The following is a 14,786-nucleotide window of genomic DNA, read 5'->3' as shown; positions in this document are numbered from 1 at the left end:
CTCTCCATCTATTCGCTCATCCATTCATGTATCCTTCTACTACATCCATCCATCTATTCATGTATTCATCCATCCATCCATCATCCTTTCAACCACTTCTTGCTTTGTCCGTCCATCCTTCCAACTGTCTAATCCATCCATTCACCCATTTATCCACGTACCCACGCATGCATGCATCCACCCATGCGTTCACTCCTTCCTTCATTCCATCCATCCATCTATTTATCCATTTATCCACATACCCACGCATGCATCCATCCATCCATTCATCCACTTCTTCCTTCATCCATTTCTCCCTCCATCCTTCCTTCTGTCCATCTACTTCACCCATTCATCCATCCATCCATCTACCCATCCACTTCTTTCTTCATCCATCCACTCCATTCATTCACCCATCTATTTACTAATCAATCTATCCACCCAGCCCTTCATCATTCACTCCTCCATCCATCTATCTACTCCATCCACCACATTTTCATCCATTCATTGGCCCATTTATCTTCCCCTTAATTCACCCAAACATCCATCCATTTTTTGATCCATCTATCCACCCATCTTTGTATTCCATCCCTTATTTACCCAGACACACACCCATCCATTCATGCATCCGTCCAATCACTCCAAAATTTATCTGGCATCTACAACACACCAGGCAGTGTTCTTGGGGCTGGCAATACAATGGTGTTTTCAAAGATCTGACATTCTAGTAGAAAAAGGCAAATGATAAATGAATTAATATATAATATAATTTCAGGTGATGATGGGTGTCGTTTAAAAAAAAAAAAAGGCAGAGAAGGGAATTCCCTGGCAGTCCAGTGTTTAAGACTCCACGCTCCCATTGCAAGGGGCCCGGGTTCGATCCCTGGTCAGGGAACTAGATCCCCCATACATGCTGCAACTAAGAGTTCGCCTGCCACAACTGAGGAGCCCCTGAGCTGCAACTAAGGAGCCCACATGCTACAACTAAGGAGGCGGTGAGCTGCAACTAAAGAGCCCTGGAGCCGCAACTAAGGAGCCCACCTGCCGCAACTAAGGAGCCCGTGTGCTACAACTAAGACCCGTGCAACCAAATAAATAAATATTAAAAAAATAAAACTACTTTCTGTGTATTCTTGGATTGAGTAAATGAAGAAATATATTAAGAATGATGGAAGCTACGTTTAAAAAAAGTAAAATAAAATGTGGCCAATGTGATTAAGGAACTGCGTTTTTAATTTATATTTAATTTTAATTGTGAAAATAGCCACATGTGGCCAGCAGCTACCATATTGGCAGAGCAGTTAAACGGGTTGCTCTTAATTTTTAATTCACATACATAAACAAATATTTCTGGAAGCGTCAGGAGTAATCCAGATGTATCTGTCTCACCCATCCCCACCTGGACCTGACAAGAACATTCATAACATTATAGCCAGATTTATGCAGTGTTTGATCTGGACCAGGCACTGCTTTGAGCACTTTTAGTGTAATAGCTCATTTAATTCTCACCACAACTTTATGAGGTGGGCTTTTGTATTATTTATGAATGAGTAAACTGATCATCAGAGACTTGCCTAAGGTCAAGAGTAGTGAGTAGCTGTGTCTAGATTCAAAGCCAGGTGGTCTGGCTCCACAATCCCTGCCCCTAACCACTCCGGTATTATACCTTGGCATAATAAGATTTCACCCTGTTCTCTTACTGCTGCCTCGCTCCATCTATGTTAGGCAATTTTTGTGCTGGGGGGAGGAGTTTCATGGGTGGAGGAATCACTCCCCACTTTCTGCTCACCTTTCTCCCCATCACCTCTGCCCCCCAGGGAATAGCCTCCTACCATTCCCTGGCTGGCCTTGCCCTTCCTCTTCACGACCATCAGTAAATACTCTGGGGAGATTATGCTGCCCAGGTCCTGCCCCTTCTTCACCTCCCTCTGCCCCACCTCCCTCGGTTTCTGGAGTTTACTGCCAGAAGGGAAGGTTCTTCCAGGCCATGTGAGGCAATCGAGTGAAAACACAGAATTTTCCTGCCATTTCCTGGGCTCTTCTTGAGGTGAATGGGAACCCAGCCAAAGGGCTCACAGGCAAAGCTGACTGTCCACGGGTTCTGCTGGAAAATGCAGCAGGACAGGTTCAGGTCACAGTGGTAAGAGCAGAACAGCAAAAATAAAAGTGAGATCAAACTGTAATAATAACAAGTGTCATTGATGGAGTATTTCCTCCCCGCAAAGACTTTAGGTGCCTTCTCTCAATTTATCTTCGTAACAACTCTAGGTGGTACTGCTACAATTATCCCCATTTGACAGATGGGAAAACGAAGGCTCAGGGTGTTCTCACAGCTGGGAAGCAACAGGATCAGAACTCAGACGCTGACCCATCTGATTCCCAAACCCATGCACTTAAGAGCTTTGCTGGATTGACTTCAAGCAAGAAGGGCCGATCAGAGATAGGTGGGGTGTGAGAGAGAGCAGGGGCGTAGGGGGCAGATGTGGAGGGGAAATAAAGTTCTCAGGAAAATCCCAAGTCACAAAGCATGGTGAAGTGCTACTGACCCATGGAGCTGTGAAGGACAGCCTCAGATGAGTCAGGGCCGCTAGAAAGATGGGGGAAGAGGATTCTCTTCCTTAAGCTTTCCAAAGCTCCCACCACGTGCTCCATTAAGTCCTAACTCCTTAGCATGACCTCCCAGGCCCTTCACGAGCTGGTGGCCCCAGCCCAACTCCTTGGTCACCTCTCCTCCCCACCCCTGTCCCCACCTCTCCAACACACCCTGCAAACACTGGTTCCCTGCACACACCGTAGATTTTCATGCCGCTCTGCCTCCGCATGTGCCTCCTCTCCCTCTCCTGCTCCACCCGTGTTTCCCAAATGCCCACTCATCCTCATCCCGGGGGGCTTCTGATAATACACGTCTGTTATTTGGCATGAGTCTCGCCGGCTCTGTGGGGAGCTGCCCTTCCCTGTCCCGTCTTCAACTCTGCCTCCGGATCGGGGGTAGAGATGACCTCCCTACTCCACCCCCACCATCCAGCTCCAGAGGTGTGTCCATGACCCAGATCTGATCAGCCAGCAGGTTCCCCGGCCTTGGACAGTGGTGAACGTCACGTGGCTGAACCTGAGCCAGTGAGAGCCAGTCCAGTCCAGGGTGTTTGCTTACTTGGGGTACTGAGCTGGTAGTTTACCTGCCTAGAGCAGGTGGGGGCCATCTCCCCTTGGGAGGGATTCCTGACAACCCTGCCTGAGCCCCTAGATCCAACCATGCCTGAAGCTGTGGACTTTTCAGTGACCAATAAATAACACCCCACCTTTTTTTTTTTTTTTTTGGTTAAGCTACTTTGAGGGAATCTCTAATTCCTGTACGTCTTCCTCAACTTTCCAAGTCATATTTTTCACTTCCAACCAACTCTGCTCTCTCCTGCATTTGCTCACACCAAGTAATTGAATAAGTGATGTTTACCTTATTGAACTGAGCAGGATGGGGACGGAGACTTACTGTCTCTGTGCCTCCAGGGCTCCAGCCCCACCCTGACACCCAAGATGGGCTCAATAAAGCTTCTACTGAGTGAACAAATGACTGAGTCAGGGTCCAGGGCGGTATCTCCACGTCCCATTCCAGGACTGTGTCAGATACATTTGAACTTAATCTACTGCTCTAGAGCAGCTGGAGGAATCCTACGATAGCCCAAGTCAGACCACATCATTCTGCTCAGAGCCCTCCAAGGCTCCCACTTCACCCTGAAAAAAAGCCAATGTCCTGAGAGTGGCCTTCAAGGCCCTGTAGGACCTGCCTCCCTTCACTGGGCTCCAGCCACACCAGCCTCCTTCCGGTTCCGCCTCACTCCAAGCCTGTCTCATCTCAAGGCTTTTTATCAGGTGTCACCTCTGCCGGGAAAGCCCTTTCCCTCCATCTCAGAGGCCCCAATCCCCCTTCCCTCTGGTCTCTGCTCAAACGTTGCCTTCTTATGAGAACTTCCCCGGCCCTCTACTTAGAACTGCAAACTCCCGTGGCACCCAGCACTTCGTATTCCCTTCCCTACTTGTTTTTCTCCGTGGTACTTTTCATCATCTGAAATAACTATATGTTTTACATATTATTGGGCTCCCCAAGCAGAATGTCAGCCCCAAAGGAGCAGGAATTGTTTGTTTGTTCTCAGTTGTCTCCTGATGCTGGGGACAGTTCCTGGCATACAGTAGGCACTCAGTAAGTACTGGTTGAGTAAACAGATGACTGAATGAATGAATGAACTCAGGACACAGGGAATCCAGAGAGAAAGGATCTTGGCTTTTGAGCATCCTGGGGTGGGGGGGCAGTAGGGTCCAGAGCCTGGAAGGGAAGTAAATCCTGGCCTCCAAATTAGAGTGGCCTAGCCTGGATTTCGGAACCACTCTTCCTTTCTATGGGTTGTCTGTCTAAATATAGTATATGAAGCTGTCCCACACTGGAGGAAACCCCTCAGTTCTCTAAGCCTCTCACTGTGGCAGGCAGAGCTGCCCAGGGAGAGAATCAAGGGGCAGGCGAAGCGGAAAGAACTCAGGTTTTGGGTGCCCATATCACCAGCTGCAAGTCCCAGGGCACCCTCAGTTGGTGACACTAGAGCAGCATTTCAACCAGAGTCACAATGTATTGGGTCCCTCCCCCACCAGAGACCTGCCATGTCTACCCCTGAAACTCCAGGGAAACACCAGGTTTGAAACTGAACCGTGCAAATATGCTCACCCAGAAGGCTGGCTTCCAAATATCCCAGCAACAGGTGATACTTACAGAGCAGCCACTATAGCCAACCTCACATCCTTTTCCAGAAGCCATACCTGTGTCAGCTGCCTTCATTCCTACAGCAACCCTGTAACACAGGCACTGGTACCATTCCCATTTTACAGATGAGGCAACTGAGTCACAGAGAGGTAAAGATGTTTGCCTATGGTTGTGACAGAGCACAGAGTGACAGAGCAGGCTCTGAACTCGGGCAGTCTGACTCCAGAATCCCAATGTTGGGTGTGATAAAAAAATAAAAGCTCATGTTAACTGACCATTTACCGTGGGCAAGTGGTATATGAAGTAATTAAGTTCATATTCTCATGTCATTCACATGGCTTCCCTGTGATAGGGTGTTTTATGGGGACCGTTTTGTAGATGAGGAAACTGAAGGTCAGAGAGCTTAACTACACTGTCCCAGGTCACGATGCACCTGGGAAGTGGGGGAAGGAGGGCTGGTACCCTGGTCTTTCTGACCCCAAAATCTATACACAGGGCCACTGAGTCCCCGAGCCCTAAACCAATGTCTGCCACGTAGTAGGTGGATGAATATTGACCCTTTGATGCTTCCGAATCCAGAGAGAAAAACAGAAACCTTAGTCCCCTGGAGCAACAAAGAAATTCCCTCCCCGCCTCCCCCCACCCCATCTCCCCTCTACTGAGTATCTGGAGAGTAGAGGTTTTGTCTGTTTTGCGTAGGCCAGCATCCCCGGGCCTAGAACGGTGCCTGGTGGGAAGCGCTCCGCGAGTGGATGAATAAATTTGCTCCCTTCGGAGCCTCCACTTCTTCATCTGCAGAATAGGAACAATTTCACTGGCCTGTTGGACGCTGTAAGGCTTAAAGCGGTCAGGAAAGGGTCTGGCCCCGAGTAAGCGCCCAGTATCAAGTAAGGAGCCCTCTCAGGTCACTTTTTTTCTGGGCAGAAAGGAGCATGGAAGGAAGTGGGCCCACGTCCCTTCCCAGCCACCAGCCAAGGCCTGCTGTCCCGGCTGCCACCCGAGTGGGCTGTATCTGGTCGGGGAGCTGCAGCTCAGGGCAAAGAGTGCGCGCGCAGGGATGGGGTCGCCGGCCTTCCCTGCCCGCAGCGCCGATCGCGACTTACCCATGCTGAGCAGGACTCCGAGGCGAGCTGGGGGCTCTGGGGACCCTGCCGCGCATCCCCCGGCCGAGTCCCCGCCTCCGCCGCCAAACTTTCCGGCCCGCCTCCAGCCTCCGTCCCTCCCTCCCCGCCTGCCCGCCGGCAGCGCAGCTGCCACGTCGGCCAGCCCTGGGCCCCTCTGCCTGGAGGCGGGACAGAGGTGCGCCCTGGACGTCCCCAGTCTGGCCCGGCCTGGCTGGCACCCCACCCACCGTCATCCCCACTGTGGGGAGGACCCCACAAGTTGTCTTTCCCTGTCCTCCCCGCGGGAAGGAGACTTCCCAATCACTGTGGTCCTCTAGTCCGGCCTCAGACTAGGCCACTAGTCTGGCCTCTTCAGCCAGCATGTGTACACACACACACTCATGCATCTACACTGACTCACACATACCCACTTCAGCCACTCACTCTCCCACATTCATCTTCCATTCACTGGACACTTAGGTTTGGACACGTCCCACCTGCGCTCAGGCAGGGTCCTAGGCCTGGAGGATGGGCTGGGAGAACCAGACAGATAATTAAGTTTGTTCCTCTGGAATTTACTTTCTGGTGGAGGAAGAAGAAAGATAAATAACCAAAGGAACCAGAGAAATACCAGCTAGTAGTGACAAAGGCCAAGCAGAGAATTAAGCTAGGATGCTGGGTTAGGCAAGCGCAGTGGCTGCTTTCGCTGGGGGTGGGCTTGGGAGGGGATCTCTGGGAAGGCTGCTCTGGGGAGGGGATATCTGAGCTGAGACCTCAGGCTCCAGACAGAAGGGAGACCAAAGGCAAAGGCCCTGCAGGAAGGAGCTTGGGGAGCATAAAAACAGAAATGAAGCCATAGTGTCTGGAGCACAGGGGTTGACAGGGAGGGTGGAGGGAGATGGGGCCCGAGGCAGGGGTTGGCAAAGCACAGACCATTTCAGTCCTTGGGAGGCCAGGGTTAGGATGGGATTTTATTCTAACTGACACAGAAATAATTGGGGAGTTCTAGCAGGTTATAGGGAGTAAGGGTGGAAACAGGGGACCACTTGGGAGGCTATTGCAAGGTGAGAGGTGAAGTTGATTTGGACTAAGGTGATAGCAGTGGGGCTGGAGAAAAGTTGGCAGATAGCAGATAGACTTGATAAGGGCTGACAGACTGAGAGAGGAGCAGTCTGGGGTGGGAAAGGAGATGTGAAGTTCTGTTTGGGCTGTGTGATGTTTAAGATGCTCATTAGGCATCCAAGTGGAAATAGATGAGCAGTTCCACATAAGAGCCTGGAGTTCTGGAAAGGAACCAGGCTGGGGACACGCCCACTAATTCTCACCATCAGGCAAAAGCACAAATGCAGGCTCAGCACTCAGATGGTCAGAGGCTTCTCCGGCCTCTCACTGCGTGTTCACACGTAAACATGTGTGTTCACATGTAAACACTTTTGTTCACATGCGTCAGTAGCCACACCCTCACCCAGCAGGAATCGGGTGCCACTGACACAGACAAGCATCTCGGCAAAGAAGACAGCATCGACATGACCTTCCGAGCCAAGGGACCCGTGTACAGTTCTGAAAATAGTAATAGCTGGGGCAGTTGGAAAATATGGCTCCAAAATTCTTTGTTCCTTCCCTTGAAATCCGGGTGTGCTTGTAACTGCTTTGGCCGGTAGGTTGCACAGAGTGGCATCGTGTGATTTCTGAGGCTGGGTCACTGTGACACTGGACACAGACCTGGAGCTCTGAGCCTCTGAGAAGTCTGACTACTCTGAGCCTGCCATGCTGTGAAGAAGCCCAAGGCACACAGAGAGGCCACGTGTGGATCCTCCTGTGATGGTCCTAGCCTTTGAGTCTTCCCAGCATGTGCTCCAGAGCCAGCCTTCAATGATTCTGGCTCCCAACCCTCAAGTCTGTCCAGCTAGGCCCCAGACGTGGTGGAGCAGAGACAAGCCATCCCTGTTGTTCCCAGTCTGGATTTCTGACCCACAGATTCCATGATTATAATAAAATGGTCGTTTTGAATTTGAAGTTTTGGAGTGAATTGTTATGCAGCAACGATAACCAGAAACAACAGTTTAAACTATTGAGGGGTAATTGATTTAAGCATCTTATGTGTATTTACAACTGCCTAATGAGTAGGGATTATTAAAATGAACCCCCGTTTTATGAGTGAGGCAAAGGGAAGTGAAGTAACTTGCTTGCATAATAAACAAATAAATAAAAGCAATAGGGCTGGGACTTCCCTGGAGGTCCAGTGGTTAAGACTTTGCCTTCCAGTGCAGACGGTGAGGGTTTGATCCCTGGTCGGGGAGCTAAGATCCCACGTGCCTTGTGGCCAAAAACCCAAAACATAAAACAGAAGCAATACAGTAACAAATTCAATAAAGACTTGAAAAATGGTCCACATCAAAAATAATCTTAAAAAAAAATCAATAGTGCTTAAGGACACACACTAGCATACATCTGATCCGGAAGTCAAACTTATGGGGAAAACTGGGCTCTTATCCATCACACTCTACTGCCTTTCTGGCATGGAGAAGAGCCCAAGGAGGCCCCTTGGCCATTGCCATGTGACAATTCCTCCTTCATATGAGTATCTGGAATTGTCACCAGGAGACCTGGTACAGAAAGGCCTGGGCTGTTCCATTCCTGAGATAACCTATAGAAATCATATGATGAAAAAGGGCATGAAGTCGTTGATCTTTGATTTCTATGGCTTGCATTAAGTCAGGAAGATGTTTGCATGCCTGCTGTCAGGTTCTATCTCTCCTAGAGAATAGAGAATCCCTCTTCACTGGTTGTCCCAAATGAGAAAGGAAAAGTTCTAATTGGGCATTTTGGTAGGCATCTTCAAAAATGGCTTCCCTTGAGGGTAGGCAGGACCTAGTGACCCACTTCTAACAAATAGAATACAGAAAAAATGATGATTGTTATTCTAGAGATCAGGTTATAAAAGCGATTTCCATCTTGCTCACCCTCTCCTGATCTCTTCTTACTCACTCAGTCTGATGAAGCCACCTGTGTGCTGTGAGCTGCCCAGTGGAGAGTCCCACGTGGCAAGAATTGAGGGTGGCCTCCAGGCAATAGCCAGGAAGGAACTAAGGCCCTCATATTAACAGTCTGTGAGGAACTAAATCCTGCCACTAATCAAATAGTCATACAAACAAACAAAAAGGCAATGCAAAAGAGGAGAGATTCACAGGGGCACCAGGAATTTTCAAGGTTGTTTTTTTCCCTCCTATGAGAAGTCAGGGAGGGCTTCCCTGAGGAAGTGGCATTTGAGCTGAGAATGGAAGGATGCCTAGATTGGTCTAGGCAACAAAGAGAGGGAAGAGCACTTCTGACATGGGAAATAGCAGGTGCAAAGACCCCATGGCAGGAGGGAGCCTAGCAAGAATGAGACTGAGAGAAAGCAAACGTGTGCCCTGGGACTTGCAGAGGGGAGTTTGGTGGGAGATGAGTCTGAAAGAGGGACATAGGGCCTCATGCACGACCTCATGGATCTTTATCTGAAGCACAACAAGGAACCACTGAAAGGTTTTAAATAGGCTTCCTACCACAGAAGCCAGAACCAGTCTGACCATAGCAAGCCTGGGACTTGTAAATATGTTTGCACAGTGGATTTTCCAAGGAGGGTGTTGGAGGTCGGAAGGAACGAAAAGTACCCACCAAACTGAGAAGGTTTCTGGAGAATAAAAAACGAGGTAGGCAGCTGCATATAATCAATAGATCAGTTTATTATAGGGTAACTTACAGGGTAGGAACTGGTGGACAGCAATCCACCCAGTGCATCTGCAGCTGCACTCTGAGCCTTCAAGGGGCCATTGGGACAACTTTATAGCTAACCTAGGGTATGGGGGCACATGCTTGGAAACAGGAAGTGTATTCCTAAGTCAAGATTTATGAATGGGTAACTAGTTCTGTAGGTACTAGGAGTACGTCAGCAAAGGTCTTCATCATTGTTTGGAGGCTAATGGAGCATAGAGGCCACCTGGACTTAAAGATCATTAAACAACATCTATTAACTACAAAGCCCTTGATGACAGAGAAAAGATTTACTATGCAGAACAGGCATAGGTAGGGTCAGTGGAAGGACAGCAGGAACTGTACGGACTCAAGATGGCATCAGTTATGCTAACAGCCATACAGAGGGGTTCAGACAGATTTGGTAACCGTGGAGATGATCATGTGGACACTAACAATTATGATAATGAAACTACAAACCTGGGAAACTGGGCACTATAAATAGAATTGTTTCTGGGTGAGCTTTAAATATGCTGGCTGATGAAAGGTGCTGGAAACCACATTATGTCAACACAAAGGGTCTGATGATGGAAAAGGTGACCTACCCTGTGCATGAATGAACGCAGGGACTGTGGAGCTGAGGGTTGGTGTCAGTCGTAGCAACCCTCAGACCCAAGGACCTTTCTTCAATATTTCAAACAGGGTCTCAGTGATGGGGGAAGGAAAATGCACACGTGAAGTGTATGCAATCCACCAGGTACCCTCATGAGCAATATCTTATTTAATTTTAATAAGCTATTGCTAAAGTAAAACTAATTATCTTCTTTCTAAAGATGATGGATCTGAAACTCAGAGAAATAATGTTTGTTGCTGCATCACACAGTGTGACAGGCACTTGAGGCTGCCTCCACTATGTGTGAGAGTGAACACATATACATTAAAAAAAAAAATCTGGGAAGAAACGTTATACAATAGTTGACGGGAGGGGCGCGGATTGATGACAGGGATAGGGGTTCTTCAATTTTTCTTGTGGACAAAACTGTGTATTGTAAGAATTTGTTATAGCCTGTATTAGGTTTGCAAATAAAATAAACAGTAAAAGTTTATTTGCTAATCACTCCCAGCTCGGCTTGGGTTCTGTCTCCTTTGAAAAACTCCGCAGCCTGATTATCCCCACCACCCTCTCTGACTCTCAATTACTATTATTATTTTTCTGTAAGATGGGCTTTCATCATTTAACTTTATTCCTCCTGAATGCACTCAATAAACACTAGTGTAAGCTGCTATTGGGGGGCAATTCAGGAGCCCAGGGACGAGGAGTTCCAAGAAGAGAACTCCTGGGGGTGCAGCTTTCCGGGATCCATAAAGACTCCTGAGGAGAGCAGATTCCGAAAAAGTTTTTCCTCGAGAAGCACCGAAGCTTTCCGAAAATAGCCGAAGAGCTGGGATGCAGGGGCCAACAAAGCCGACCGCGAGAGTCACCAAGGGCTTCCGGAAAGAGCCGAGGAGTGGAAAGAGCGGTTTACCGAGAGTTTACGGAGATAGCCGAAGAGCAGGGAGGCGGGGCCACTAGGCTTCGAAAAGAGCCGAAAGGTTGGGAGGAGGAACCAGTTCCACAAGGCGGAAGTGTCGGCGTTCGAGTGGCCGAAGAGCTCCGAGGATTTCCGGAGCTAGCCGAAGAAGCTCCGACAGTTTCCGGAGAGGGCCGAGGGTCTCCAAGCGGCTATGCCGAGGCGCAAACATGGCGGAGGTAGGTCGTGTTGACGGTGAGCTGAACGAGGGGCTGGCGCCCGCGGCCGAAGCACTGGTAGCGGCCCGGGAGCGGAGCAGACGCTTCTTAAGCGGCCTAGAGCTGGTGAAGCAGGGCGCCGAGGCGCGCGTGTTCCGCGGCCGCTTCCAGGGCCGCGCGGCCGTGGTGAAGTACCGCTTCCCCAAGGGCTACCGTCACCCGGCGCTGGAGGCGCGGCTCGGCCGGCGACGGACGGTGCAGGAGGCCCGGGCGCTGCTCCGCTGTCGCCGCGCAGGTGAGGCGGCCCGGCTTGGGGGCGTGGGGGACGCGGGTAAGGGGCTCCCCTGCGCTGCGGGCCGCGATTTGCCTCAGTTTCTCTGTTTGTACCTTCTGCATGGCTTTCCGTTAAGAAATGTGATCCTTTTATCCTTCTTTTCGTTCATTAACTCTTCAGAAGCCGCTTGGCCTTGCAGCGACTAGCATTTGTCCCGGAGCCATTGGCGCCTGGTTCAGTTCTGGCTCTGCCACTCTTGCTCAGCGTTGCGCATGTCATTTAACTGCCCTGAACCTCGGTTTCCCCATTTGTACCGTCTCAATTTTCGATCGTCATCTTTTTTTCCTTTTAAGAAGCAGACGTAATTACAGGTACTTGCCCAGGAGCCAGGCTCTCTGGGTTCAAATACTCCGCTGCTTCATATATAGCCTTTCAGCAAAGTTATATAACCTCAGCCTCAGTTTCCTCACATGTAAAGGGAAGTCATTGTAGCTATATCCATCTCATAGGGATGTTGTGGCCATTAGACGAGATGTGTATGCCATGTATTATGTTTGAACATAGGACTGACTTGTGGCGCTCAGTAAACATTAGATTTCATTCAACTGTTTATTTTTTCATTAAAACATCATTGCACCATGACCGTAAACCTTGTCCTCAGATGAGAAACGTAGGCTCAGAGGAGTAACTTGCCCAAGCGACCCAGCCAGGCTCTCAGCCCATATCCCTCTGACCCAGAAACACTGGCTTTTCACTTTTACACTTCCTACCTTTGTTTCTGTCATTGGTGTTTTTTAGGTGTCTGCTGTACTCCAAGACACTGTTAGGTGCAGGGAGATCTGGAGGAAATTCAGTAGCGGACAAGCAGATGCACCTCTGCCCTTGATCATATTTAACGACATTATTCACGTGTTCATATTTTCTGTTTTCACCCTCTCCAAGATCTAAGTTCTGTTAGGCAGGGATCATGCCTGCTTTGTTTTCTGCTGTATCCCAACAGATTTGTCTCCAGTATCTAGAAGTGTCTTGAGGGTGATTGACATTCAATGAAGATTCATTGAATCTTCAAATTCAGAGAAGTCATTGAATTATTGGAAGTATTGATCGCATGTTATAGAAGCAGAAATGGCAGCTTAGAGAAATTAATGTGACTTTAAAGTTATACGGCTAATAAGGAAGGGAGCAGGGATTTAAACTTGTCCTTCCTCTCTATAAAGATGAATCTCTAAGCCGGCACGTGGCTTGGCCTCCTGCTGGTGTCCTTGTCAGGTAGAAACGGCTCTGACTGGGCTGTGCTTACCCTTCTGGCTCTTTATTTTGTATTGTATTTTAGCGAATAAGTATGACAAATGAAGTCCAATCATAAAGGGTGGAAGGGAGGAGGGAGCTTTGGCTCTGCTCACCTTAGCTATGGGGTGGTCTTAGCACAGTCCTGCAGGGGAAACTTCCAGAGAAGTTAAGCTCTACCATTCTGCAGCATTCCTAAATCTTTTTCCCGAAATACGCAGATACACACTGTAAAAAACTGGCTCAGTCTTTGAAAATTAAGCTTACTATTTAAAAAAAAAAAAGAAGTATCTAATTCAATGACCCCTTATGTCTTGGTTGCAGGAATATGTGCCCCGGTTGTCTTTTTTGTGGACCATGCTTCCAACTGCTTATTCATGGAAGAAATTGAAGGCTCAGTGACTGTTCGAGATTATATCGAATCCACTATGGAGACTGAAAAATCTCCCCAAAGTCTCTTTGGCTTAGCCAAGGCAATCGGACAGGTTTTGGCTCGAATGCACGATGAAGACGTCATTCATGGTGATCTCACCACGTCCAACATGCTCCTGAAACCTCCCCTGGAACAGCTGAACATCGTGCTCATAGACTTTGGGCTGAGTTTCATTTCAGCACTTCCGGAAGATAAGGGAGTTGACCTGTACGTGCTAGAGAAAGCCTTCCTTAGTACCCATCCCAACACCGAGACTGTGTTTGAAGCCTTTCTGAAGAGCTACTCCGCTGCCTCCAAAAAGGCCAGGCCAGTGCTTAAAAAATTAGATGAGGTGCGCCTGAGAGGGAGAAAGAGGTCCATGGTGGGGTAGAAGAATTCTGTGGCGACCACAGACGGTCAAGCTGTTCACAGTAACTCTGAAGGAATGCTCTGAATGTGAGATTCGACCTAAATGAAGGCGGTGGGATATCTTTAGGTGCCGTCTGTGATCATGCTCCTTAGGCATTGTCGTCTGCGGTTGACTGTTCTCAAGAGCTTACTCTGTACATAAGACATGTCTGGCAGAACTGGGCATTCAGAATAAATCTCAGGCTTTCTCTGCAATTGTGCCGTGTACACCTCAGATCAAGGGCATGGCGTTACAAAACAGTGAACCACATACTGAGAACCTTATTCTGTTTTCAGTCCTGGTGAGGCAAGGACAGTCTCAGTTGGTGACAGTATGTCTTTATCAGCCCTCTAACCCAGCCTTTTTTGTTGTTGTGTTCATGACAGACTCCTCTTTGAAACCAGTACAGTGGGTTACAACCAGCATTTTAAGAAAGAAATGGAATCAGAGATTAGAAAATATCAGAGCACATTACATGTAGTATTGTAAGTATTGTTTTATGAAACTTGTTTGAAATGTGTATATAGACAATGGTATGTACTAGGTTTTGATGTAAAATACAGTTCTTTTTGAGGGTCATGGTAAAAAAAAATGATGAAAAATGCCGCTTAACTCCAATTTCTCCTTTTTAAAAAAAGCAGGCTCATAGCTTTCAGGCAACTGAAATTTATGTATTTCTGTACAAGACTTTTTTTTTTTTTTTTTTTGCGGTACGCGGGCCTCTCACTGTTGCGGCCTCTCCCGTTGCGGAGCACAGGCTCCGGATGCGCAGGCTCAGTGGCCACGGCTCATGGGCCCAGCCACTCCGTGGCATGTGGGATCTTCCCAGACCGGGCTCAGACCCGTGTCCCCTGCATCAGCAGGTGGACTCTTAACCACTACGCCACCAGGGAAGCCCCTGTACAAGACTTTTTATTTTTGTTGCTCTGTGTTTTTATGGCTGTCTTCTAATTAAGAAGTGATTGGTATAAATTTCCTTTTAATTTCTATAGGTAAAAAAGCCGGTTTATATCAAAGACAGTAAGTAGATTGAGCAAAGATAGTGAAGTAGCTTGGAAATGACTGAAGTTTGATAAAACCTGGTTTAAGAGAAGGTGCAGGAAAACTGTATTAA

The 14,786-nt window shown here is 48.4% G+C and overlaps 1 protein-coding gene across 1 annotated transcript; it reads left to right on the top strand.

The window, feature by feature from the left end:
- Positions 1–11,299: 11,299 nt before the first annotated feature.
- TP53RK (TP53 regulating kinase) lies at positions 11,300–13,938 on the top strand. Its single transcript, XM_082671242.1, has 2 exons — positions 11,300–11,585; positions 13,176–13,938. Exons 1-2 carry the CDS (start codon positions 11,303–11,305, stop codon positions 13,652–13,654), a joined length of 762 nt encoding a protein of 253 aa, XP_082527368.1. The 5' UTR covers positions 11,300–11,302; the 3' UTR covers positions 13,655–13,938.
- Positions 13,939–14,786: the final 848 nt, after the last annotated feature.

The sequence above is a fragment of the Grampus griseus genome (assembly GCF_964374135.1).
Source record: "Grampus griseus genome assembly, chromosome: 14".
Classification (NCBI taxonomy): Eukaryota; Metazoa; Chordata; class Mammalia; order Artiodactyla; family Delphinidae; genus Grampus; species Grampus griseus.
This window is presented reverse-complemented; position numbering and strand designations above follow the sequence as displayed.

Bases quoted from the DNA above. Each gene is read 5' to 3' on its own strand.
- TP53RK (XM_082671242.1), top strand. From the start codon at position 11,303: ATGGCGGAGGTAGGTCGTGTTGACGGTGAGCTGAACGAGGGGCTGGCG. The intron at 11,586-13,175 runs GTGAGGCGGCCC...TCTTGGTTGCAG, and splicing joins GCTCCGCTGTCGCCGCGCAG to GAATATGTGCCCCGGTTGTC.